This window comes from Rhinopithecus roxellana, chromosome 11 (assembly GCF_007565055.1).
Source record: "Rhinopithecus roxellana isolate Shanxi Qingling chromosome 11, ASM756505v1, whole genome shotgun sequence".
Lineage (NCBI taxonomy): Eukaryota > Metazoa > Chordata > Mammalia > Primates > Cercopithecidae > Rhinopithecus > Rhinopithecus roxellana.
The window spans coordinates 1,748,444-1,773,610 of record NC_044559.1 but is presented as its reverse complement, the minus strand read 5'-3'; the positions used below and the strand labels follow the sequence as shown (position 1 = coordinate 1,773,610).

Genomic DNA, 25,167 nt, shown 5'->3' with positions numbered 1-25,167 from the left:
CTTTCCCTTATACATTTAGAGACTATGACAGTATCATATTCAGTATGTTTAAAAGTATAGAAGTTTACAATGCAAACTGCAAAGGCTATTTTGCAGGTGTGGTGGTTCATGCCTGTAATCCCAGCACTTTGGGAGGCCAAGGTGGGTGGATCACCTGAGGTCAGAAGTTCAAGATCACTCTGGCCAACATGGTGAAACCCCATCTCTACTAAAAATACAAAAAAAATTGTCGAGCATGGTGGTGGGCACCTGTAATGCCAGCTACTTGGGAGGCTGAGGCAGAAGAATTGTTTGAACTCAGGAGGCGGAGGTTGCAGGGAGCTGAGATCATGCCACTGCACTCCAGCCTGGACAACAGGAGCAAACTCCATCTCAAAAAATAAATAAATAAATAAATAAGGAAACATTTATAAAATGCTAACATAAAACAGCAGAAAATAAACGATGCACACTGTGACAAGAATATGCCCTTAGACAAATATTCAAAAATTAAGATAACTGTGCTAAGACAGCAGGATCAAAGTTTTCATCTTGTGACTATTCATTAATGTTACTGCTAGATTGTCTCCAATTTTAAAACAGAAGAGGGACTCATGCAAAGTAGTTCAGTTTGGGTAACTGAGTCTTCTTTTAGAGGCTGTTTTCTAATTTTGTTTTTTACTTCTTTGTTTTCTAAGAAAAATAAACTATAAAGCAAAATTGAGAAAAATATATACAAAAGAGGTAGTTAGCCTAAATACATGAAATGCTTAAAGGAAAATAAATTGTATACATGAAAGAAATCCTCACTTTGTCATAAATCATTCCAAAGTAATTTTAGTATATATACTATGCTTCAATTAAAATGTAAAAACAAAGTCACTTCAGTACATGAGCCTTACCCGGTTTTGATCATTGTCACTATGATTGGCAAAATCTTCGTCTGACTCCTTTTGGGGGAAAAAAAGGCTTTGTTGTTAAACAGACTTTACTTAGAAGCACAGAAATGATTTCAGGTCTAAGTCTCTGGGGCGGGCTGATTTTACGTCAAGTGGAGAAAAAGCTCTGACACTCTGTCTCTTTGTACTGACTACTGGTCACCTTAAGTATCACAGTGCAGATAAGCTGGGTAGCTGGCAATATTGTGAAGGGTTGTTCCAGTTAACATGTAATTTTTGTGGTTCACTTAAATGCCTCTGACAATTTGTTCACATCACCTGCACTTTCAACTCTTGCCTTTGGATTTAAAGTAAGAGTTGCACATTTAACTAAATTACTGAAAGTCAGTTTGTGTTATTTTACATTTCGGACTATACTGTCTCTACTTCCTCTCATTAGGATAACTACTTCATTAGGTCCAAGGAGGGAACATCAATATTTGCTACCAGCAACTTGGTAAAGTGCTACATCGCTGGCTAAAAGCAAGGGATTCCGCTAATGAGCACTGCTTTTGTTATACGAAAGTTACTTAAGAAAAGCTTATTTCCAGCTGTCAGGTTTTTCTTTGGAGGACTGGAAGAAGGGCAGGGGAGGGAGAGTGCAGAAAGCGGGACCAACGGGAAGAGAAAAGCACACACACAACACAGTCTCCTTTCGGAAATCCCATACTTGAGGACTCTCCTGCAACATGGATGTGTCCCCTGCAATAACGAATATCCCATCTAAAGAACAACTACAGATTCAACTGTAATCAAGGTCCACAACCTCAAACTCTAGGCAAGGCAATGAAATTATACTCTGTGGACATGAAGGCACTAGAGGCAGCAGCAAAATAGAATGTAAGTGGTTGCTTTCAGTATATCCTGCTCTAGGTTTTATGGTTTACAAAAATTCTATTTTTTTTTTTTTGAGACGGAGTCTTGCTCTGTCGCCCAGGCTAGTCTGCAGTGGCCGGATCTCAGCTCACTGCAAGCTCCACCTCCCAGGTTTACGTCATTCTCCTGCCTCAGCCTCCCGAGTAGCTGGGACTACAGGCACCTGCCACCTCGCCTGGCTAGTTTTTTTTTGTATTTTTTAGTAGAGACGGGGTTTCACCATGTTAGCCAGGATGGTCTCGATCTCCTGACCTTGTGATCCGCCCGTCTCGGCCTCCCAAAGTGCTGGGATTACAGGCTTGAGCCACCGCGCCCGGCCCAAAAATTCTAAATGTAGATTTTTTTTCCTTAGAATTATTTAAAGACAGAATATACTCTAAGACTATATCCCAGGAAGAGATTCCACCAAAACATCTAAGTTGCCCTTCTCAAAAATATATTGGGTGAAAGACATATTTGGTGGTAAGGTAGGAGAGAGGATAATAGTGAAAGAGATTAAAGCAGCTTTCCTTATTATTGTACATAAGACAAGAAGGAAATCTAACCCTTGGGAAAAAATAATCAGAATGTGGCTTCTATCACTGTTACAAGTTTTACAGAAGCAGATTACGAATTCACAGTTATGCTATTTACTTAGCCTGCTAGGCCCATCTTAAGTTTGCTGCCCACTGTGACCTGGTCATACCAAACAGCCCTTACCTCCTCTTCTTTCTCTTCCTCAGTGTCCACAATGCTGCCACGATCACTGCCCACAGAGCCTTCTGTTGAAAAGAGAGATAAGGGTCACCACACCAATATTCACAAGAAAATGTCCTTAGCTCAAAATCACAAACCACCATACAACAGCATCTCAGAGATCTTGATAAAACCATCTATACCCATTTACTGGAATCGAAAGTGTTTTCATTATGGTGAGGAATTACATATTTATGTAGTCTTGAAGTATCTCCCTCCCAAAAAATTATTCATTACAAATAAAAAAAAAAAGACTTGCTTGTACTCTTTAAAGGTGTCAAGGTCATAAAAAGCAAAGAAAGGCTGAGAAATGGCATCAGACTAAAACATAACTGGAGATTTGACAACTAAATGTGGTGGCTGGTCCTGGATTGAGTCCTGGACCAGAGAACAAAAGAGAGAGACTGAAAAGGGTGTCACTGGGACAAACGGCAAAATGTGAACACAGCAGCAGACTGGATGATACCCTTATGTTCAGGAAAATATCCTAGCTTTGCAATTCTACTGTGGTTACACAAGAGATGTCCTTGTTCTTAGAAAACACACACAGAGGATCACCTGAGGTCAGGAGTTCAAGACCAACCTGCCCAACATGGTAAAACCTCATCTCCACTAAAAATACAAAAATTAGCCAGGCGTGGTGGCGGGTGTCTGTAATCCCAGCTACTCAGGAGGCTGATGTAGGAGAATTGCTTGAACCCAGGAGGCGGAGGTTGCAGTGAGCCGAGATCACGCCATTGCACTCCAGCCTGTGTGACCAGAAGAAACTCCAGCTAAAAAAAAGAAAAAGAAAAAGAAAAAGAGCCGGGCCTGGTGACTCATGCCTATAATCCCAGCACTTTGGGAGGCCGAGGCGGGTGGATCATGCGGTCAGGAGTTCAAGACCAGCCTGGCCAATATGGTGAAACCCCATCTCTACTAAAAATACAAAAATTGGCCAGGCATGGTGGTGCACACCTGTGGTCCCAGCTACTCAGGAGGCTGAGGCAGAAAAATCGCTTAAATCTGGGAGGCCGAGGTTGCAGTGAGCTAAGATCGCACCACTGCACTCCAGCCTGGGCGACAAAGCAAGACTCGTCTCAAAAAAAAAAAAAAAGAAAAGAAAAAAAGAACGCACAGAGAAACATTTAGAAGTAACAGGGCATGAGCATGACGTCTCCCTAATAGGTTCAAGACAAAATATTATGTATATGTAGAGAACAATAAAACAAATGTGGTAAAATATTAACTGGTAAACCCAGGTGAACAGTATATGAGAGTTCTTTGAACTATTCTTGAAACTTTAATGTAAAATTTGAAATTATTTTAAAATAAAAAATAAATATTAAGGAACAAAAGTACTTGGTGAAGAAAAGTACCTTCACTGGACAGCTCTCCAAGACCTACATCTTCTTGTTCCATGAACGGCTTTGACCCGATGAGATATGGCAAAGGACGATCAATGTATAGATCCTGTACATCATGAAAGGAATAAACCGTCAAATGTTTCACCTGAAAACAAACTTACATGTGCCACCTGATACCTTGTTCCATCTGATTATCCTAAACAAGCTACATAACGAAGGTGAATAAGAAACACAGCAGGACTAAAAGTTAAAAAAAAAAATTATGTTTTTCACTGATTTTTTAAAAAAGTCAAATCCTAGGTAAAGATGCCAAAGAGGTAAGGCCGGACACCATGGCTCACGCCTGTAATCCCAGCACTTTGGGAAGCTGAGGCAGGTGAATCGCCTGAGGTCAGGAGTTTGAAACCAGCCTGGCCAACATGGTGAAACCTCGTCTCTACTAAAAATACAAAAAAATTAGCCACGCAAATTGGCGGGCACCTGTCATCCCAGCTACTCGGGAGGCTGAGGCAGGAGAATCACTTGAACCCCGGAAACAGAGGTTGCAGTGAGCTGAGATAGTGCCACTGCACTCCAGCCTGGGCAACAAGAGCAAAACTCCATCTCAAAAAAAAAAAAAAAAAACATGCCAAAGTAAAGCTGAATCACACAGAATCTCCCTCCCCAAGGGCCTAATTAACAAAATTTAACAAAAATGGCAAAAGCCTACCAAAAGTTTATCAGCAGCAAGCAAACAGGGAAAAGGGTACAACCTCCTATTATAAGGTCCAAGAGGAGGACCAAGGAAAGAAACTGAACATTCTGGCGAGCTGTCCTCTAAAAGGCAGTACTAATGAGATTATATATATATATATATATATATATACACACACACACAAACATAAAGATAGATTAGGCCGGGCAATCTCATGCCTGCAATCCCAGCACTTTGGGAGGCTGAGGCAGGTGGATCACTTAAGGTCAGGAGTTTGAGACCAGCCCGGCCAACATGGTGAAACCCAGTATCTACCAAAAATACAAAAAACTAGCCGGGTGTGGTGGTGCACACTTGTAATCCCAGTTACTCAAGAGACTGAGACAGGAGAATCTCTTGAACCTAGGAGGCGGAGGTTGCAGTGAGCCAACATCACATCACTGCACTCCAGCCTGAGCAACAAGAGCAAAACTCTGTCTCAAAAAAAAAAAAAAAAAAAAAAAAAAAAAAAATTATAACCCAAGAAACAGAAGAACAATACCCCCAATGGTTCCACACTGTCGAATTTAGAAAAGTAAAGTTGGTAAAATAAGACCAGATGAGAAAACAGAGTGAGGTGCAGGAGACTATGGCCCCAACAGCACATGCTGGAGATCTGCCCATGTCAGCCATCTTCTCCTGTCAGTCCCACACCAAACACGTTAAAAATCTAGGGTTGGTCGGATGCAGTGGCTCCCACCTGTAATCCCAGTTCTTTGGGAGGCTGAGGTGGGTGGATCGCTTGAGGTCAGGAGTTCAAGACCAGCCTGGGTCACCATGGTGAAACCCCATCTCTACTAAAAAATACAAAAATAAGCCAGGTGTTGTGGCGCACGCCTGTAATCCCAGCTACTTGGAAGGCTGAGACAGGAGAATTGCTTGAACCCAGGAGACAAGCTGCAGTGAGCCGAGATTGCACCACCATACTCCAGCCTGGGCAACAAGAGTGAAACTGTCTCAAAAAAAAAAAAAAAAAAGGGTCAAGGGGTCCACTCTTGTATAGCCTCCTACTTCCACTGCTGAAGGAAATGCTGTCCCCTGTGAGGCACTGCCCTTCGGCAATGATCTCTCTTCCTTGTCAAACGACCCTGGGGCAGGGGAGAATAATTCTGATGCTTCACACAACAGAAAGATTGGGAAGGTTAATGTAAAGGTTCAACGATGTCACAGCAACCAATGGAGTATAAGGCAAAGACAGCGTGAATTTGGACTAATTCTCACTGACTCAGAAGACATCCCCAAATCCTCCTACAAAAGAAAAGTGTACTTCCACAACTTTCTCTGCCAGGGGAAAAAAGAGAAAGTGCTATCTGTCTTGGAAGTATCACATGTGGTCCAGGCAATACATTTCCCAGAGTCCACTGATGACTTTTAAAGACATACAGTGAAAATCCAAGCAGCAAGTGTACTGGTCAGTGCCAAATGATCTGCCTCAATTTGGTGTGACTCAGCAAAGCTCAAACTGGACGAGAAATGTTCAGCTAAAGAATGACTAGAAGAGTTTGGTTCAGGCCAGGTGTGGTGGCTTATGTTTGTAATCCCAGCACTTTGGAAGGCCAAGGCAGGCAGATCACCTGAGGTCAGGAGTTCAGGACCAGCCTGGCCAACATGGTGAAACTCTGTCTATACTAAAAATACAAAAATTAGCTGGGTGTGGTGGTGGGTGCCTGTAGTTCCAGTTACTAGGGAGGCTGGGGCAGGAGAATCGCTTGAATCCGGGAGGTGGAGGTTGCAGTGAGCTGAGATCACACCACACACTCTAGCCTAGAAGACAGAGTGAAACTACGTCTCAAAAAAAAAAAAAAAAAAAAAAAAAAAAGAGTTTGGTTCTGTGGCATGTTTTAATTCGGAAGGCCTTATGTGTCACAAGGCCTCTTCCTGTAAATCACTGTGGTAACTTCGTGTTCACCACTGAGAGACTCTGTGTTGCCCCAATTATCTCTCTGAACAATGTGGGAGAAAGTCTTAGTCAAGCAACCAACACTCACTAGGCTATGAAGGAGCCTGGACATGAATGTTCACAGCAGCTTCATTTGTATTTAATAATTGTCCAAACCGGAAACAACCCAAATGTCTTTCAGCTCTTCTGCAGTCTTCCTTAGTCCAAGCTACATAATTTCAGGTTCCCAACACTCTATCTCTCTTAAGCCTCCCCACCCTTCAAACCCCAATTCAAATATCATCTTTGCCCCAAAGTTCCAGCTGGAAGTCAGTTCTCTCTCAGGGCATTTACAATGGTTACTCGTATGAATGTCTCCTCTCTCCCACCAAACTGCAAAACATACCTTGAGAGTAGAGGCCATGCTCTGCATCTTTGCACCCCCAACTTGACATGTTGCCTTGCACCTCACAAGCACTCCATCAGTGCTCGGGAGAAAGCGAGTCTTTCTGGTGGAGTCAATGTGACACTACTAAGTGACATACATCCCAGAGGTTAAGTCCATCACTTACTAATTAATCGCGTGCCCAAGTAACATAGCCCAAACATAACAGGTGTGCAATAAATATTTAAGTTGAATGTCTTCACCTTTGGTTCAAGGATCAGTTCCACCCGCCCATTAGCATCATCTTCCTCAGAGTCTGAGTTTCCTGCTTTGATATCAAGTTGCTCAAAGGCACTGTCCAATACTTGTAAGCCATAGTTCACAGCCTCCTGGACTTTAGGAATGAGATCTACTTCTTTCTGCTCCCGAGTTTTCTCCTACAAAATAAATACCGTGCAATATGGATCTCCAACATACTGATACCACCCCAAGAGAATACTGTGAATGTTCTCTAAAGCCTAGCCTCAAGCTCCAAAAAAACTTATTTAAAAATGTTAACAAAGTCAAATTCTGCTGAATGCCTTGACACAGACTTTGGAGTAAGACTGCAAGTTTTAAATCCCAAGTTTGCGCCTTTCTGGACATGCATCAAACTACCTAAGGTTCCAGAGCTCCAGGGTCATTGTCTACAAAAGCAGAGGTGCAACTACTATGTGGAGAAGTATCCTAACAATGAATGCACGCCGTTTCCCCACTGCTGGAGGGCCTAGACTCTCAGACTCACCATGACTATCCTACAAGCCCTGGTTATCCCTTGGGTAATTTTAGATGTTAAGACTTAGAAGGAAGGTCACAGAGGTCTTATTTTTCAATTACCAGTTTAAAAAGACCAAAATATATATATATATATATATATATATATAGGAGAACTACAATTATTTTATAAAACTGTTCTACATCAAAAGGGGTCATTTTCATCTCTGGTCTATTCTGTGTATACCCTACAACAATGCCCCACTCAAGAAAAAAGGTTTGTTCATATCCCCAACAGGCTGAGAATCTCCCTCAGGTGTCTTCTTCCTGCAACAGCAGCTCTCAGTGGCAGTCCCCGCAGACACAAGTGTGCCGTTGTGAGAAATACCGAAAAATATTTAGCGTCATTTCCACCCCCTCACAAATATTCTAGAAGGAACCCAACCACACAGTGTTGTTCTGAGGGCCAAAGGCAAAAAAAAAACTCTATGAGTATTTTAGTCTTTTATCTCAAGTACTGAAGTCTTTCTAACTGAACTTTTTTTTATCTTGGTTGTGTATTTTTCTACTTGGATATGCTTGATTCTGAGTTGAATAGCTAATATTGTACTGAGTTTGTGAAAATGTGTGTGAAATATATAGCAGTTTTTAAAAATAGTTCACTAAATACCTATCACCTTCAAATTAAACCCTGAATTGGTATAACCAGATACTACTGCACTTAAATGGCTAGCAAATCCTTGAGTCCTATTAAAAATAAAATAATCTGCTGGGCACGGTAGCTCATGCCTGTAATCCTAGCACTTTGGGAGGCCAAGGCGAGCAGATCACTTGAGGTCAGGAGTCTGAGACGAGCCTGGCCAACATGGCGAAACCCCGTCTCTACATAAATACAAAAAAATTAGCCAGGCGAGGTGGTGGCACACGCCTGTAGTACCAGCTACTTGGGAGGCTGAGCCATTAGAATCACTTGCACCCAGGAGGCAGAGGTTGCAGTGAGCCAATTACGTGCCACTGCACTCCAGCATGGCCGACAGAGAGCCTCCATCTCAAAAAAAAAATTTTTTTTTAATATAAAATAAAATAACTGTTTTTTTTTTTTTTTTTTTTTTTTTTTTTTTTTTAATGCTGGCAACAGGCAGAACGATAGCTGGTTTCGAATACCCTTTTCCTAGTCTAACAGCTTCATCTGTTACAAGTAATAATTGCTGACAAAGCGCCAACCTTCACAGGTAATCCATATTTTCTGAATAAATGAGAACAAATTCAAAGCTACTCCAATAATAAACTTATTCACAGTCCATGTGCCTTCCTGAGTGGAAGAAAAAGGAATCTCTGCTGGAGTGCTAAGAAGTCAGTGTGACCCAGAACCTCTTAAGCTATGTTTTGGGCTCTGGTGTGAGAAGACCTCAGGAAGAAGGTTGGTCCATCTGTAATTCAGGAAGCCACAGGAAAAAAATGACCTCTGTGACCCTCCAAATCTGTAATATTTACTATCTGGCCCTTTACAGAAGAAGTTTGCTGACTTCTACTCTATTCTTATATCAGAATTCAAGGATTTGATCTCTGTATTAGTTAATACACTACATTTCAGAAACAAAAGAATCACCTCTTAGGCTGCTGTTAGCAGCAGTCCCTCCCTTTCCCACCCCCGCCCACCATCCCCCAGCTCCCACAAAACACATCGATCTCCATCACACTTTTCAAAGTCAGAAACTCAGCTGAAGAGTGATTTCATACAAGTACCTGCTCTGTTTTTTCTGCCTCAGCCTTGAGTACTGGCTCCTCCACTTCTTCATCGTATACACGCTAAATATGGAAGCAAACTCAATGTTAAAAGGTCAGCACCTCATTGGAAATAAATCACAATATAAGAATCAAACACGAAGTAACTAAGGACAAAGATGGGGAAGGAAATGGTTATTCAACAAAGGGCTGAGACTACTACTAGTGAGTGTCCGTAACAGTGGGTCATGGACAAACACCACCAAAAAAAAAAAAAAATTTAAATACAAATGACTAGGAAACATGATGAAACTTTAACCTCATTGTAAACCAAGAGCTGCAAAAACAGTATGATATCAGTTTTCACACCTTTTCATTTAACCTAATAATGTTGATGGGCAATGATACAGTATTCTCACCCCAGGTTACAGAGAATGTCAACTGGTATAATTTATCAACTAGGAAACAATAATTTTAGGATTTTGAACAAGTAAAATGGTAAAGGCAAAACTTATTTTCATTCATTTGCTTAAAATGGTTGATAAATGTTTATTATCCCATTTGTACGAAAGCAGAGAGAAAAATCTACCACTGACTTGCAAGAAAGGCTGGGCACTTGACTGACCCTGACAGCATGGGTAGGCAAGACTCTCTTTTCCAGAACAGACCCACTGCTCTGCCAGATCACTGTGATTCTTGGTTTTTAAAATTATTTTTATGTTTTAAAAACTACCAAAGTACAACACGCATGTTATAAAAAGTCAATATAGGCCAGGTGCGGTGGCTCATGCCTGTAAGCCCAGCACCCTTGGAGACTGAGGCGAGGGGATCACTTGAGCTTAGGAGTTCAAGACCAGCCTGGGCAACATAGTGAGACCTCATCTCTACAAAAAATAGAAAAATTAGCCAGGTGTGATGGTGCGCACCTGTAATTCCAGCTACTTGTGGGGCTGAGTCAGGAGGAACTCTTGAGCTTGGGAGGTAAAGGCTGCAGTAAGCCCTGATCGCACCACTGCACTCCAGCTTGGGTAACAAAGTGAGACCCTATCTCAAAACTAAAATGAAATGAAATTAAAATTTTTTAAAAAGAAAGAAATAAAAAGTCAATATAAATGAACTGATGAAAATCTTCTGGCATTAGTGGCTGTGATTATAAAACTTTATGAGTACACTAAAAACCACCAAACTATACTTTTTAAAGGAGTGAATTTTATGGTATGTGAATTCTATCTCAATTTTTTAAATTTTAAGTCAATATAAAAGCACATGTAAAAGAGATGTATTTTAAAACAGTTCCCTCCCTACCCACAACCTGATCCTTGGAATACCCAATTTAAGCCTGGTGCGTATGCTCGTTTCCTGAGCCTCTTAACACAAATATAAGCAAACACGTGCACATATTTACAGCTCTCCTACCCTTACTGCTTATTTATTTATTTATTTAGAGATAGAATCTAGCTCTGTCACCCAAGCTGGAGTGCAGTGGCACGATCTTGGCTCACTGCAACCTCCACCTCCCAGGCTCAAACGATTCTTTTGCCTCAGCCTCTTGAGTAGTTGGGATTACAGGCGCGTACCACCATGCCCAGCTAATTTGTTTTTTTTTTTTTTTTTTTTTTTGAGACGGAGTCTCGCTCTGTCGCCCAGGCTGGAGTGCAGTGGCCGGATCTCAGCTCACTGCAAGCTCCGCCTCCCGAGTTCACGCTATTCTCCTGCCTCAGCCTCCCGAGTAGCTGGGACTACAGGCGCCCGCCACCTCGCCCAGCTAGTTTTTTGTATTTTTTAGTAGAGACGGGGTTTCACTGTGTTAGCCAGGATGGTCTCGATCTCCTGACCTCGTGATCCGCCTGTCTCGGCCTCCCAAAGTGCTGGGATTACAGCTAATTTGTTTTTGCCTTTTTTTTTTTTGAGAGGGAGTCTTGCTCTGTCACCCAGACTGGAGTGCAGTGGTGCCATCTTGGCTCACTGCAAGGTCCGCCTCCTGTGTTGACGCCATTCTCCTGCCTCAGCCTCCCTGCCACCATGTCCAGCTAATTTTTTTTTGTATTTTTAGTAGAGATGGGGTTTCATCGTGTTAGCCAGGATGGTCTTGATCTCCTGACTTCGTGATCCACCCACCTCAGCCTCCCAAAGTGCTGGGATTACAGGTGTTAGCCACAGTGCCTGGCCTGCATTTTTTTTTTTTTTCAGTAGAGAGGGGGTTTATGTTGGCCAGCCTGGTATCAAACTCCTTGACCTCAAGTGATCTGTCGGGCTTGGCCTCCCAAAGTGCTGGGATTACAGGTGTGAGCCACTGTGCCTGGCTGAAACTGGTTATTTATTTATTCTTTTTACCTAGAGAGGGATTTTACCTAGAGAGGGAATAAATAAATCTTAATAGCCATTCCCAGATTCTATGCACAAATGTGTAGAATTCTCTGTCACCAGCAGCGTACCCAAGTGCCCATTACCCAAATCTTTGCCAGTAATGGCTCCTGTCCACTAATCTTTAAGTATCTGCCAATCTGATCAATGCTGTTTTTAAATGATCATTTTAAATGATCATATCCTCTAACCCAACATTCTACTTCTTGAAATTTAGCTCCAATGAAAATTATCATAAATGCAAACATCAGAATGTTCATGGTATCATGATTTCCAACAGAAAGTCACAAATACCAAATTTATAATTCTATGCAATTCCAATCAAATGCTAATAAAATATTCTGTGGCACAATATAGTAAGATAATCTTGCCGGGGGCAGTGGCTCACACCTGTAATCTCAGCACTTTGGGAGGCTCATGACTGTAATTCCAGCACTTTGGGAGACTCTCGCCTGTAATTCTAGCACTTTGGGATCACCTGCCATCAGCAGTTTGAGACTAGCCTGGCCAACATGGCAAAACCCCATCTTTACTAAAAATATAAAAATTAGCTGGGTATGGTGGCGGGTGCCTGTAATCCCAGCTACTCAGGAGGCTGAGGCAGGAGAATTGCTTAAACTTGGGAGGCGGAGGTTGCAGTGAGCCAAGATTGCACAATTGCACTCCAGTCTGGGCAATAAGACTGAAACTCCATCTCGAAAAAAATAAGTAAGTAAAAGATAATCCTCAAATTCACACAGAAAAGTAAAAAGCCAAAGATTGATAACCATGACAATTCTGAAAAAAGAGAATATGGGGACTTGCCCTAATAAGACATCAGAAATCTGCAGTATTTAAGATTATGATACTGGCAGACAGCAGACAAACAAAACAAACAGTAGAGGGCAGAAACAGACCCACAATTCCATGAAGGCCTGATTTTATTTTCACATAAACACACACAAACATTCATACATAATAGTCAAGAGGAAAAGAACTACACAATAAAGGTTATCTATAAGGGATAAAAATGAAATCTCTCTCTAGGGAAAAAGAATAAAAAGTTAGCCAGGCATGGTGGTGAACACCTGTGGTCCCAGCCAGCTATTCGGGAGGCTGAGGTAGGAGGATGGCTTGAGCCCAGGAGTTTGAGGCTGCAGTGAGCTGTTTGCACCACTGAACTCCAACCTGGGCAATAGAGGGAAATCCTGTCTCAAAAATAAAAAAAGAATAAAAAGGCAGAGATACCAAGGAATCCCCACCCAAATGATTAGAGTTAAGGACGAATATGCGGGGTTGGCACCTTTGAAGCAAATGTGGCAAAATATGAAACTACTGATGCTAGGTGCTACATTTTCTTAGCACTTGTGGTTTCTCTCTGAAGTTTACTATTTATTTATGAAACATTTATGTTATTTATGAAACATTTCATAAATAACACTTAATATTGGGAGATTAAATAAATTATGATATGGCTTACGAACAAAAAAAATAAGTTCACAAAAGTCTCAAAGATGGGTTAAATAAGCTCTCATTAAGAAAAAAAGTAGGCTGCAAATGTAAATACACACACACACATACAGTCATCTAGAAAAGGTTAAAGTTAAAAAACAAGAAGAGAAAGAAATACACTGAAAAGTTCAATGGTTGGTGAATTTGGAATAGCTGATTTTTTGTAGGTTCAATTATTTATTTATTTATTATTATTATTTTTTGAGGTGGGAGTCTCGCTCTGTCGCCCTGGCTGAAGTGCAGTGGCAGGATCTCGGCTCACTGCAAGCTCCGCCTCCCTGGTTCACGCCATTCTCCTGCCTCAGCCTCCCGAGTAGCTGGGACTACAGGCACCTGCCACCATGCCTGGCTAATTTTTCTGTATTTTTTAGTAGAGACGGGGTTTCACCATGTTAGCCAGGATGGTCTCGATCTCCTGACCTCGTGATCCACCCATCTCGGCCTCCCAAAGTGCTGGGATCACAGGCGTGAGCCACCACGCCCGGCCTACTGTAGGTTCAATTCTTTTAAGCCTAACATCTGCATGGGAAATGGAATTAGAATATATGTACTAAACACCGGGAGTCTCCCCATCAGCTGAGGAAATTTCACATGATTTTTCTTTTTCTTACTTTTCCTAATTGCTCTATAAAGATCAGAAATCACTTTGGTAATTTTCAAAGTCAGGACCCCAAAAAGGTAAGTAAATCTCAAAAGTGAGACTTTAAGACCTGGCAGCTACCAAGGTTACCTAGCAGCAGCCTGCAGCTAGAAAGCCAAACATGACATCTAAGAAACCTAAACCCATGGGACCTAAAGCCCATGGGGTCTTTTCAGGGTGAGCAGGACTATGCAGTCTCAAGGACTTCATATCCAGCAGATAACCAATGCTAACTTCTTTCATCCTCACCTGCTAAACTCACAGCTTCATGTGTTTTGTGATCAATTTACACTCAGATAGCTATATCCAGGACTGTTAAATATCTTTACTATTGATCCTCATCTGGGAAGACAAGGTAAAAGGGGAAGGTGGGGAAGTGGGGAAAAAGGAACCAGGGCTGGAGAGTAACAGATTATACACAGCCCCGGTGCCTTTCATTTATGCATACTCTCATTCATTCAAGTATTCACTGGGTCCCTAAGTAGCAGGCTTGTGCTGGACCCTTCAAATATATTTGTTGTTAAAAATATGGGGCTTGATTTAGCAGGAGGGTTCAACTCATCAAATCCCATCAATAATTGTAAAATTACAATTATAAGAAGTCTACTAAAGAACGTGATGCTTCAAGTGCTTTTATCCAGGGGGTCTGCCTAGTGCAGAGGGTCCAGGAGGAAGTAATATAATTGAGCAGAGACCTAGAAGACAGACAGATATCAATCAAAGGGTAGAGGCATAGGAAGCAATGTAAGCAAAGGCCTCATAGCAGCAGGGCATATGGCATTTCCAAGGAATGAGAAGGCTGGAGTGTCAAAAGCAAGAGGCATTATGTAAAACAAAGCAGGTCTAGGTGGTGAGGGAGAAGCCTGTGCAGGAAATTATATGCCAATAAGGCTTTTGGGCTTTACCTCCTTCTTTCTAATTGCTGAGTACTTGACAGTTTCAGCAACTCATGTCTGTTTCTTCAATAGAAAAGTAGAAAAGGAGGGAAAAATGACCAAAATTCAGTTTTCATAAATTAACAGGAAAATGATCTGGAAAATTAACTCATTTATGCCTAGTGTTCCATTATTGGAACGCTAAGCTTGTGGGAGTTACATATATCCTACTGCTCAAGGTCATTGCCAAGGTCTGGCTTCTCACAAAAAAAATTTTAACCTTGGGCATAAACGGGTTAATTTGTTTCATTCTGGAATTTTTTTTTTTTTTAATTTTACAAAGCTAAGATTTTGAAACAATTGACTTTAAAAAGAAAAAATCCTCCCTCACCAGTTCATTTAACAAACAAAAGTCATTAACTATGGCACTTGGTATTTCAGGATGCAATTCCTAAATTAACAGATTAATTAAGCCTTTAGAATTGTGTTGCCTTCTAATTAGACACTAGAACACTGGCCAATGTTAATTAGTATTTCTTTTCCCTCCAAGTCCCCTCTTGAGCCTTTACTAATGGTACTAATTTCTCTTGCCCTAGAAAGTCCTGACTGTTCTCGCCCTAGAAAGTCCAGATTGTTTCACAAACTTTATAATACAGTTTGCAACTTTGTGGCTGCCTCTGAGGCTAATTAATAAAACCCAGAAAGTTATCTGACTTTGAATATTTCTGATAAATTACCATGAAACCAAATGGCACCATAATTAAAGCTGGAATTGTAATACCTAAGTACTGATGTCAGGATTAAAAAAAAAAAAACATTAAAAAAGCCAGATTGCCGGGTACGGTGGCTCACGTCCATAATCCCAGCACTTTGGGAGGCCAAGGCGGGAGGATCACGAGGTCTGGAGATCGAGACCATCCTGTCTAACACGGTGAAACCCCATCTCTACTAAAAATGCCAAATTAGCCAGGTGTGGTGGCAGGCACCTGTAGTCCCAGCTACTCAGGAGGCTGAGGCAGGAGAATGGCATGAACCCAGGAGGCAGAGCTTGCAGTAAGCCGAGATCGCACCACTGCACTCTGGCCTGGGCGACAGAGTGAGACTCCATCTCAAAAAAAAAAAAAAAAAGCCAGATCACTTACAAATATATACCAGCAAGTAGATTTTTTCACAGTTTTATTAAGCATTAACTGTTTTCTCAGTATCATCATGCTCTGCCACAAATGAAAAAACCTATATAGCATGTGGCCTTATAGAAGGTCTGGGAAGTAATTAAGATTTGGCAGTGGCAACCAGCACATTCAGAGAAGAGTTCTGGCAGCAGACTGGAAGGCGAAGGGGCATCAAGACTTAACACTAAGGGCCAAGTGCAGTGGCTCACGCCTGTAATCCTAGCACTTTGGAAGGCTGAAGCACGATAATCGCTTGAACCAGGGAGGCAGAGCTTGCAGTGGGCAGATTGCTTGAGGTTAGGAGTTCGAAAGCAGCCTCACCAACATGGTGAAACCCTGTCTCTACTAAAAATACAAAAAAAAAAAATTGGCCAGGCTGGTGGTGGGAGCCTGTAATCCCAACTACTTGGGAGGCGTGGGCAGGAGAATTGCTTGAACACGGGAGGCAGAGGTTGCAGTGAGCCGAGATCGTGTCACTGCACTCCAGCCTGGGTGACAGAGCAAGACTCTGTCTTGGAAGAAAAAAAAAAAAAGCTAAGGCTAAAGGGATGGAGAGATGGATGGAAAACAGGAAATCCCCAGTAGTGGACAGAAATAAAGAACAATTACCAAAACACAATAAAACAAAACCACAAAAACTACATCATGGAAAATTCAGAATCTATGAAAACTTGCCCACAAAAGAAGAGCTGGAGAAAAGACAAGACCTAAGACTGTGATTCAGAAAAACTGTATGATGTTCCCCATTTCTCCCCACTGAAGTGTGGATCTGGTACCAATCTAGTACCAATCTGGTACAGGCACACTGGGGACAAAGAAAACTTCCCTTGCCAGGCGCGGTAGTTCAGGCCTGTAATCCCAGCACTTTGGGAGGCCGAGGCAGGCAGATCACGAGGTCAGGAGATAGAGATCATCCTGGCTAACTCGGTGAAACTCCATCTCTTCTAAAAATACAAAAAATTGGCCCGGCGTGCTGGCAGGTGCCTGTAGTCCCAGCTACTTGGAAGGCTGAGGCAGGAGAATAGCGTGAACCCGGGAGGCGGAGCTTGCATTGAGCCGAGATGGCGCCACTGCATTCCAGCCTGGGTGACAGAGTGAGACTCCGTCTCAAAAAAAAAAAAAAAAAAGAAAACTTCCCATATCCTTTGCGACTGGTGCTGCAGCACTGACTGTAGAGAAGTGCTGACTACCTGATCCAGCAAGAAAAGTACAGAATGAAAAGAACAGGAGTGCTTAAAAGGACACCAAATTAATCTTGATGAAAACACTACGGGGCTGTGCACACCAGAGAAGTTGAGTCTTGAGTCCCTGACTCTTCCAGTGAGATAAATGATCAGGACCAAGCATGGACATTCTGTGTAGACAATCAGAAAACTACTGATTTCACTTGAATACTTTTTTTTTTTGAGATGGAGTTTCGTTTGCTGCCCAGGCTGGAGTACAATGGCGGGATCGCAGCTCACCGCAACCTCCGCCTCCCAGGTTCAAGTGCTTCTCCTACCTCAGCCTTCTCGAGTAGCTGGGATTACAGGCACGCGCCACCATGCCTGGGTACTTTTGTATTTTTTTAGTAGAGATGGGGTTTTTCCATGTTGTTCAGGCTCGTCTCCAACTCCCCATCTCAGGTGATCTGCCCGCCTAGGCCTTCCAAAGTGCTGGGATTACAGGCTGAGCCACCGCGCCTGGCCGAATACTTGTTATTTTTCAAACTCATGAGTACTCCTTTGCTGTTAAAGGAAGTAACTGGCAAAGAGATCTCTAAGACCTTTATTAATATCTTTATTTTACATATAGCTCTCCAAAAAAAGACAGGAAGTGTCATTTAACTCGAGCTACTAAAAAATGCACAAACATGCTGCACAAGTTGACGACATGGCAATATCTGGTATTCTCTTAACTATTCTAAATCTTGGGCTTTTTAAATAATTTTGTGATTCTGAAAATTTTATTACTTTATATCTAACAATCTCAGGAGATAGCTTACTTTAATAATCCTTTTCCCACAAATGAACGCTGATATTCAGAAAGCTGGGACACCCTATGAGAAACACAGGTCTGTTACCTAAGCTTCCTCTCCAGCTTCATCTCTTAAGTCTCCACTCTGCTCCAGCCACACTTACTTCCTTTGTATGCTGGAATTACACTATTTGCCAAGGGAGAGGCTCTATCTAATTTACCTGTGTATTCCTACCATCTAGAAGAAACTCAGTAAATAGACAAAAATCACATATAGATTTAAGCTTAGTAATCTGTTTACAGCTGATTCCATAAGTTCAACCATCATAAACTTTAGCTGAGAATATTGCAAGTAAACATATATATCCCCTGAATATAATTTATCAGAACATAATGAACCCAATCAACAACTGAAACCACATGCTGGTGTCCAGAGGGTCTAACCAGGTATACAGCTGTCCTTACAGATCACGCCACAACAAAGGTAGTGTGAGTGCTACAAAATTCAGCACAATTGCTGACTACTCTCAAAACTGACAAAAGATGGAAGCACTAAAGTATAAGAAAATTTTATCATTAGACTTTTTTAGAGGCTTGGAAAAAAGGACTTAAAACTTTACAAATAAAAAAGAGGCATTAATCCCAGAGAAAAAAACTGTAATTACCAAGAACCACACTTCCACCAAAATTTAGGAGGGAACCTAACAGTAAGTTATTTAAAATTACAGTATCTCCTACTCCCAAAAAAGGAATTATGATATTACTAAATAACTCACATTTTCAATGAACTGGGTATTAGAGAGCATAAGGAAGTCATTGAAGACATTATGCAGGCGACAATCTGTGGCTTTGGTTTCCCGTATTAGTCCGTCCACTTGTTTCTTGATTTCATGGGTCCTAGAGATAGTTTGCTGTGAGAATTCCTGTAGAAACTGTAGTAGCTATTTTTAAAAATAAACATACAGTAGTATCAGTGTTATATGTATCTATTTTGCATGTCACATCAAAAAAGAACCCATTTCCTTTCACCTTTGAGTGTTAGAATGCTAAAGAAATGCTTTTTTTTTCTTTTCTTTTTTTTCTTTTTGAGACGGAGTCTCGGTCTGTCCTCCGGGCTGAAGGGCAGTGGCGCCATCTCCGCTCACTGCACCTCCCGCGTTCAAGCAATTCTCCTGCCTCAGCCTCCCGAGTAGCTGGAATTACAGGCGCCCACCACTACTCCCAGCTAATTTTGTGTATTTTTAGTAGAGACTGGGTTTCACCATGTTGGCCAGGCTGGTCTCGAACTCCTGACCTCGTGATTCGCCCGCCTCGACCTCCCAAAGTGCAGGGATTACAGGTGTGAGCCACCGCGCCCGGCGGGAATGCTGCTTTTGACAAGTACTAAGACCAAGTGACATTGAAAAACTCTAAGAAAGCTCATCAAAAGAGTGGCAGTGAGCTAACGGGACACCGATCTTGTTTCTGGAAAAATTTAAAATCCTTGTCTGGCACTAGGTGTGGTGGCTCACGCTTGCAATCCCAGCACTTTGGGAGGCTGAGGCGGGGTTATCGCTAGAGTCCAGGAGTTGGAGACCAGTCTGGGAAACATAGCAAGACCCCCATCTCTACTAAAATTAAATAAACACATCAGCCAGGTGCGGTGGACACCTATAGTCCCAGCTACTCAGGAGGCTGAGGTGGGTGGATCACTTGAGCCCCGGAGGATTCAGTGAAACAAGACAGAGCCACTTGCATTCCAGCCTGGGTGACAGGGCAAAACCCTGTCTCTTTTTAAAAGTCCTCTTTGGTTGTCAACCTACAGAGGTCACAGACCAAGGGTGAGCCAATCAACCACCACTCTTATTCAAAAATGCTATTCATCTGGGACTCTGGAAGAGTTCTGAGCTTTTTGGGCCCCCGATTTGAAGAATCCCACTAAAGGATATCCACATACTGGCTTGCCTCCCACCCCAGTTAGTCCAGGTCCCAACAGGAATCGCCTCCCTAGTGCCGGAGCAATCCCTCAGCGTGGGGGAAACGGATCTCCCCTCTGAATGGAGCTGAGCGCATTGCCAGAAACCCCGTGAAGAGAACGCCGCGTCTGGGCAGCGGTCAGGGTCTGCCCCTATCCCTGGTGGCCGGGGACTGCCAGGGTGGCATTCTCGGGGGCTAAGCGGGGCGTGCGTTCCTAAGAGGGCAGGCAACGGGACGGGCCAGGTGCAGGGGCAGTCGCCGCCCGGTCCTACCGCGCGCAGGCCAAGCGTCACCCCTGCCGCCCTCGCGTCCCCGGGGCCCGCCTCTCACGCCCGCGTCGGCCGCCAGCGACCAGCTCTGGCTGCTCCTACGGATCTCCTCCACCGACCACGGCCGTTCCCACACGGGCTCCGACGCGGGCGCCTGCTCCTGGTCGGGGGTCGTCCGGTTCATCTGCAGCGAAAAAAACGAGAAGACAGGCTAAGCCTGAGGGCAGCAGGAACGGCGACCCCAGCCCAGGCCGGCCCCTCTCCTGCCCGGCCGCAGCCCGGCCCGTAGCCCTCACCATCCCAGCCGCCCGGCTAGGTGGGCTCCTAGGCCACCCGCACGCGCAGAGGACCGCAGAGCCCCGGAAGCCCAGCCCCAGCCAAGCTGCCCCGGGCGTGACCGGCCTCACGTGACCTGATGTCACGTGACAGAGCCCGCACGTGATCCGACCTGCGCTGCTGAGGAGATGAAGCTGCGGAAGTGGATTGGGACTAGAGTTTGGGGTTCTACGCTAGGTTGGGGCGGAGGAAGCTGGAGGAGAGGGGAAGACGCCAGGGAAAGCTGCAGAGGAGGGTTGGCTGGATGGCGCTGCGGCCTAAGGCCGGAGGCAGCGGCGGGGGATCGGCCACAGCACGGGCCGCCAGTCTGGCGGATCTGGACAGAGGGGACCTCAAGCAGCCAGTGGAGCAAACCAGTCTGCGAGCCTTGGACGCCGACGCTGTGGGCGAAGGAAAAGGCCTGGCCTGCTGCCTCTTCTCTTGCCGCAAAATCCGCTGCTGTGAAGGAGCTGGCAGGCGGGCGCTCTGTAGATAGAGAATCCTCATCTGCCTGGGCATCATCTTGCTCTTTATGACCTGCTTGGCTGCTACTGTGTAGGGCCTGCTTTGCCCTCTCAGCCTTGCCCTCAAGTTCAAGGACAAGCTTTTCATTATGACAAGCATAAAGCTCTTTATAATTCGTCCGCCACTCTCCCAGCTCAGGGCTCCAGCTGTTCTGTCTCACACTTCCTTGAAGTTCCCTCTGCTGAGTCGCCCTTGTGCCAGACAAACTTACTTATTGAAATAAAAATCCCATTTTCTTTCCAGTCATGTGTGCCCAAGGGCGAGTTATTTAACTTTTCTGAGCTTTCCTCAGTAAAACGAAGCTACATATCTTGCAAGGATGTGATAGTAAAGTGATAATATTGTAAAACAGCTGCCACGGTGCTTGGCCTAGGGTGAGCCTTCAACCTAGAACATGCTACTACTGCCCCCATGCAGCTTGCTCACACCCAATACCCGACTTTTCTTTTGTAGTCACCTCCGTTATCACCTCATTAAATAACAACCTGATTATCCCAAGTGCAGCTTAAGTGACTTAAGTTATTTTCGATGGCTAGCGGAAGGGACTCCGCTACATTGGAGAGCTGGAGTGGTCTGGAGTTCCACGGTGTGGTGGGCAAGAGGCCACCTCTCCTGCGGCCTCTCAGTGTCTCGCCGGCGGCGTTCGGCCCAAGCTAGACAGACACAGCCCTTGACCGATTTAAACAACCTAAACATTAAACAATACAGCTGCCTCAAATCTTTGGGAGTTTCAGAATGACTGACACTGCTGAAGCTGTTCCAAATTTTGAAGAGATGTTTGCTAGTAGATTCACAGAAGATGACAAGGAGTATCAGGAATACCTGAAACACCCTCCTGAGTCCCCTCCAATTGTTGAGTAATGGAATAGCAGAGCCAAATAAACAGGCAATCGGTTGCAAGATAACAGTTCAGAGGCAGGGACGGTAGATGAGAGTGGCAAAGTGACAATCGATCCAAGCAGCAGCCAGGACAATTCTGGGATAACAATTACCCGCAACACAGTCAAGAACCTTACTATCCCCACTAATATGGGCATTATGGTTACAACCAGCGGCCTCCTTACAGTTGCTACTGATAGAAATGTTGGCAGCTTTTAGTAAAAGCATTTACTCTGTTACTATGACAAAAGTTTGGGTGTCTTCTGTCGGTCATAGTTTTCCACGTGATTTTACAGAATGGATTATTGATTTTTTGGAATTTGAGACTTAAAAAAAATAGATCTTACTTGCAAGATGCGATGGTTGCTGGGAATACCTGAAATTGTGGATCATATTGCCTGACTTCTACCTCGGAGTATTCTTTGTTTCATGACTTAATAGTGGTTTGAGTTTGGTATATTTTTCTTATTTGACCTCTAGGAATTCTTCGTTTTACACAGAAATAAAAATTTTAAAATAGAAAATGCTTGCTTTTACTTTGTAAGGTAAGAGACTATCCATATGCTTAGATGTGCTTGTTTCTAAAATTCTAGAGGTTAATACAATCAGCTCATGAATGCACAGCTATGCTTCTTGTGATAAATCGTACATAACATCAGCAGTTGAAAGGTAAAAGAGTTGCTTATCTTTTTTTTTTTTTTTTTTTTTTTGCTTTTGTTATGCCACTATGGTACTTTGTAATTCCTTACCCTATAGATAATGAGTCAACTCCACATTTATTTGGGTCTCTTTTTAGAGGGAAATCAGTAATAAAGCTGTAAAATAATGAAGGAAAAAAAGTCATTTTTGATATATTTATCCTAAGATATTACATTGTATTGTAATCATTTAAATATTGGTCTCTCCTTTAGTAATAGCTAACATTTATCAAGTGTTCAGTATTTACCACTTTATACATTTTTCATTTAATTCACACAATGACTATGAGGGAGGGAATATTATTTCCAGATTATAGTTGAAGAAACTGAGGTACAGAAAGGAGTAACTTACTCATGATTAAGTAACCAGGAAAGAGACAGACCCAAGAACTCACACTGTGAACCAATATGTTACAGTAACATATAACTGTTAACACTAAGGCTGGGCTGGCGTGGTGGCTCACACCTGTAATCCCAGCACTGTGGGAGACCAAGGCAGCTTCGACACCAGCCTGGGAAACATGGTGAAACCCCACCTCTCAAAAAAAAAAAAAAAAAATTAGCTGGATGTGGTGGCATAGGTCTGTAGTTCCAGCTACTCAGGAGACGGAGGTGGAATGATTGCTTGAGCCCTGAGACCATGGTTGCAGTCAGCCGAGATTGCACCACCGCACTCCGGCCTGGACGAAGAGTAAGACTGCTATCTGCAAGAAAAGTCTTAGTGTCTTTAGGGGACTTCATTTTTAAGTCACCATCTATCAACCTCTTCCACTTCCCTCACATTCATTAAAATACACACTCACACACACACACACACACACACACACTCTTTAGAACTTGGAACTTGGTTGGTAAAGTTGAGGCGAGTCAATTACCAAACTTGCATTTCATCTAACACCATCATGGGCAACTTCAGTGGCCATGTACTTAACACCCTTAATCTACGTCCCACACCCTGGACTTTATCACTGAAACATTGTGACTTCAAAATCTGAACTTCTCCTGAATAGAGTAGCCTATTTATTTATTTATTCAGAGACAGGGTCTCACTCTGACACCCAGGCTGGAGTGCGGTAGCATGATCTTGGCTCACTGCAACCTCTACCTCCTGGCTTCAAGTGATTCTCATGCCTCAGCCTCCCAAGTAGCTAGGATTACAGGCGTATGCCACCATGCCCAGCTAGTTTTTGTATCTTTAGTGAAGACGGGGTTTTGCCATATTGGCCAGGCTTGTCTTAAACTCTGGACCTCAGGTGATCCACCTGCCTCAGCCTCCCAAAGTTCTCCGATTACAGGCGTGAGCCACCACGCCCAGCCACAAACGGTTTTTCAAAACAGTACAGTACAGTAATTAAAAGCACTAGCTTATGCAACAGGTTGGTTTTGTGTGCTGCAGCTAACCTCAAAGTTGTAAGGATTAAATCAGATAATAAAGTGCTTTCAGTAACATGCCTGGCACAGTTCATTGATTCAAACATTGAAAACAAATTTTTTTAATTATACATACTACTGTGTACCTTTGGGAAAATTATAATTTAACAGATATGGCTAAGTTTGAGCCTTCCAGTCCTTTCCTTCTCTGCATACTCTTCAGAGGTAACTGGAATCATGCTCTGGGAGCATGTCTTTCCATGTCTTTTTCTTTGCTTTTATAAACATATGTTTCCATAGAAATGCTTGTATATAGAGGGGGCACGGTATCATGCTGGATTTGTTATTCGGCACTTTTTTGCTTGATCTACCTTGGATGGCTGTCTAATTGTTACAGCTTTTACCTTTTAACTATTACTCAGTATTCTTACTAAGGTAAGACTATGCTGATGTTGTTTATATTTCTCTAGTAATAGGCCGGGCACGGTGGCTTATGCCTGTAATCCCAGCACTTTGGGAAGCCAAGGCAGGTTGATCACCTGAGGTAAAGAGTTTGAGACCAGCCTGGCCAACATCATGAAATCCAATCTCTACCAAATACAAAAATTAGCCAGGCATGATGGTGGGTGCCTGTAATCCCAGCTACTCGGGAGGCTGAGGCAGGAGAATTGCTAGAACCCAGGAGGTGGAGGTTACCGTGAGGTGAGATCACCCCATTGCGCTGCAGCCTGGGCAACAAGAATGAAACTGCTCAAAAATAAAAAAGTAAATAAATAAATCAAAACATTTCTCTAGTAACAGACAATCTTGATATCTTAATATTTTGCTTTTTATATTCTCGTTACATTCTTATTAAAGAATGCATTTTTATTTAGATTTGAAGTAAATCTTGTGTATTATTTGTTACAGCACATCTTTTGCTTCATAACTTGCTGCATCATGATTATGATTATTATTTTTAAAAGCTGTTACCTTTTTGAAGGAGGAGCCTAAAGGCTAAGTGACAGTATCTCTTCTTTAGCTTAATAACTAGTAGTTCTAATTTGGTATTTTATACTCTTAGCACACCACACAAATGAGTGATGAGAAAGAGGATGATGATGGCTGTGACCTTTTTGCTGACTCTGAGAAAGAGGAGGAAGATATTAAGGAAAGCTGTGCTCACCACCTCCCTTGGTGTCCCCCAGCTGACCCACTGCTGTGACTTGATCACAGTCAGCATGCTCTTCCTTTGGAGTCACAGTTCAAATTTTGTTAATCCCAAGAAAAATGTCCTGACATCGGTAGAGAAGAAAATACTAAAGTAT

General features: G+C 43.0%; 1 protein-coding gene and 1 pseudogene across 2 annotated transcripts in view; one reads left to right on the top strand and one right to left on the bottom strand.

The window, feature by feature from the left end:
- LOC104662618 (WASH complex subunit 2A) overlaps positions 1-20,549 on the bottom strand; it is a 66,896-nt gene extending 46,347 nt beyond the window's left edge. Inside the window, exons 1-8 of one of the 2 annotated variants that reach the window (XM_030940437.1) lie at positions 20,369-20,549; positions 20,134-20,256; positions 18,624-18,788; positions 9,371-9,433; positions 7,135-7,308; positions 3,887-3,980; positions 2,493-2,554; positions 882-929 (exon numbers count right to left, since the gene is read on the bottom strand). In XM_030940437.1, the coding sequence (XP_030796297.1) occupies positions 882-929; positions 2,493-2,554; positions 3,887-3,980; positions 7,135-7,308; positions 9,371-9,433; positions 18,624-18,788; positions 20,134-20,256; positions 20,369-20,371 (732 nt within the window). In that variant the 5' untranslated portion in view covers positions 20,372-20,549. The remainder of the gene's footprint in view (positions 1-881; positions 930-2,492; positions 2,555-3,886; positions 3,981-7,134; positions 7,309-9,370; positions 9,434-18,623; positions 18,789-20,133; positions 20,257-20,368) is intronic. The other variant, XM_030940438.1, reaches the window with a different exon arrangement.
- A 1,084-nt stretch (positions 20,550-21,633) lies between these two features.
- LOC104662627 lies at positions 21,634-21,988 on the top strand (annotated as a pseudogene).
- The last annotated feature ends 3,179 nt before the right edge of the window (positions 21,989-25,167 follow it).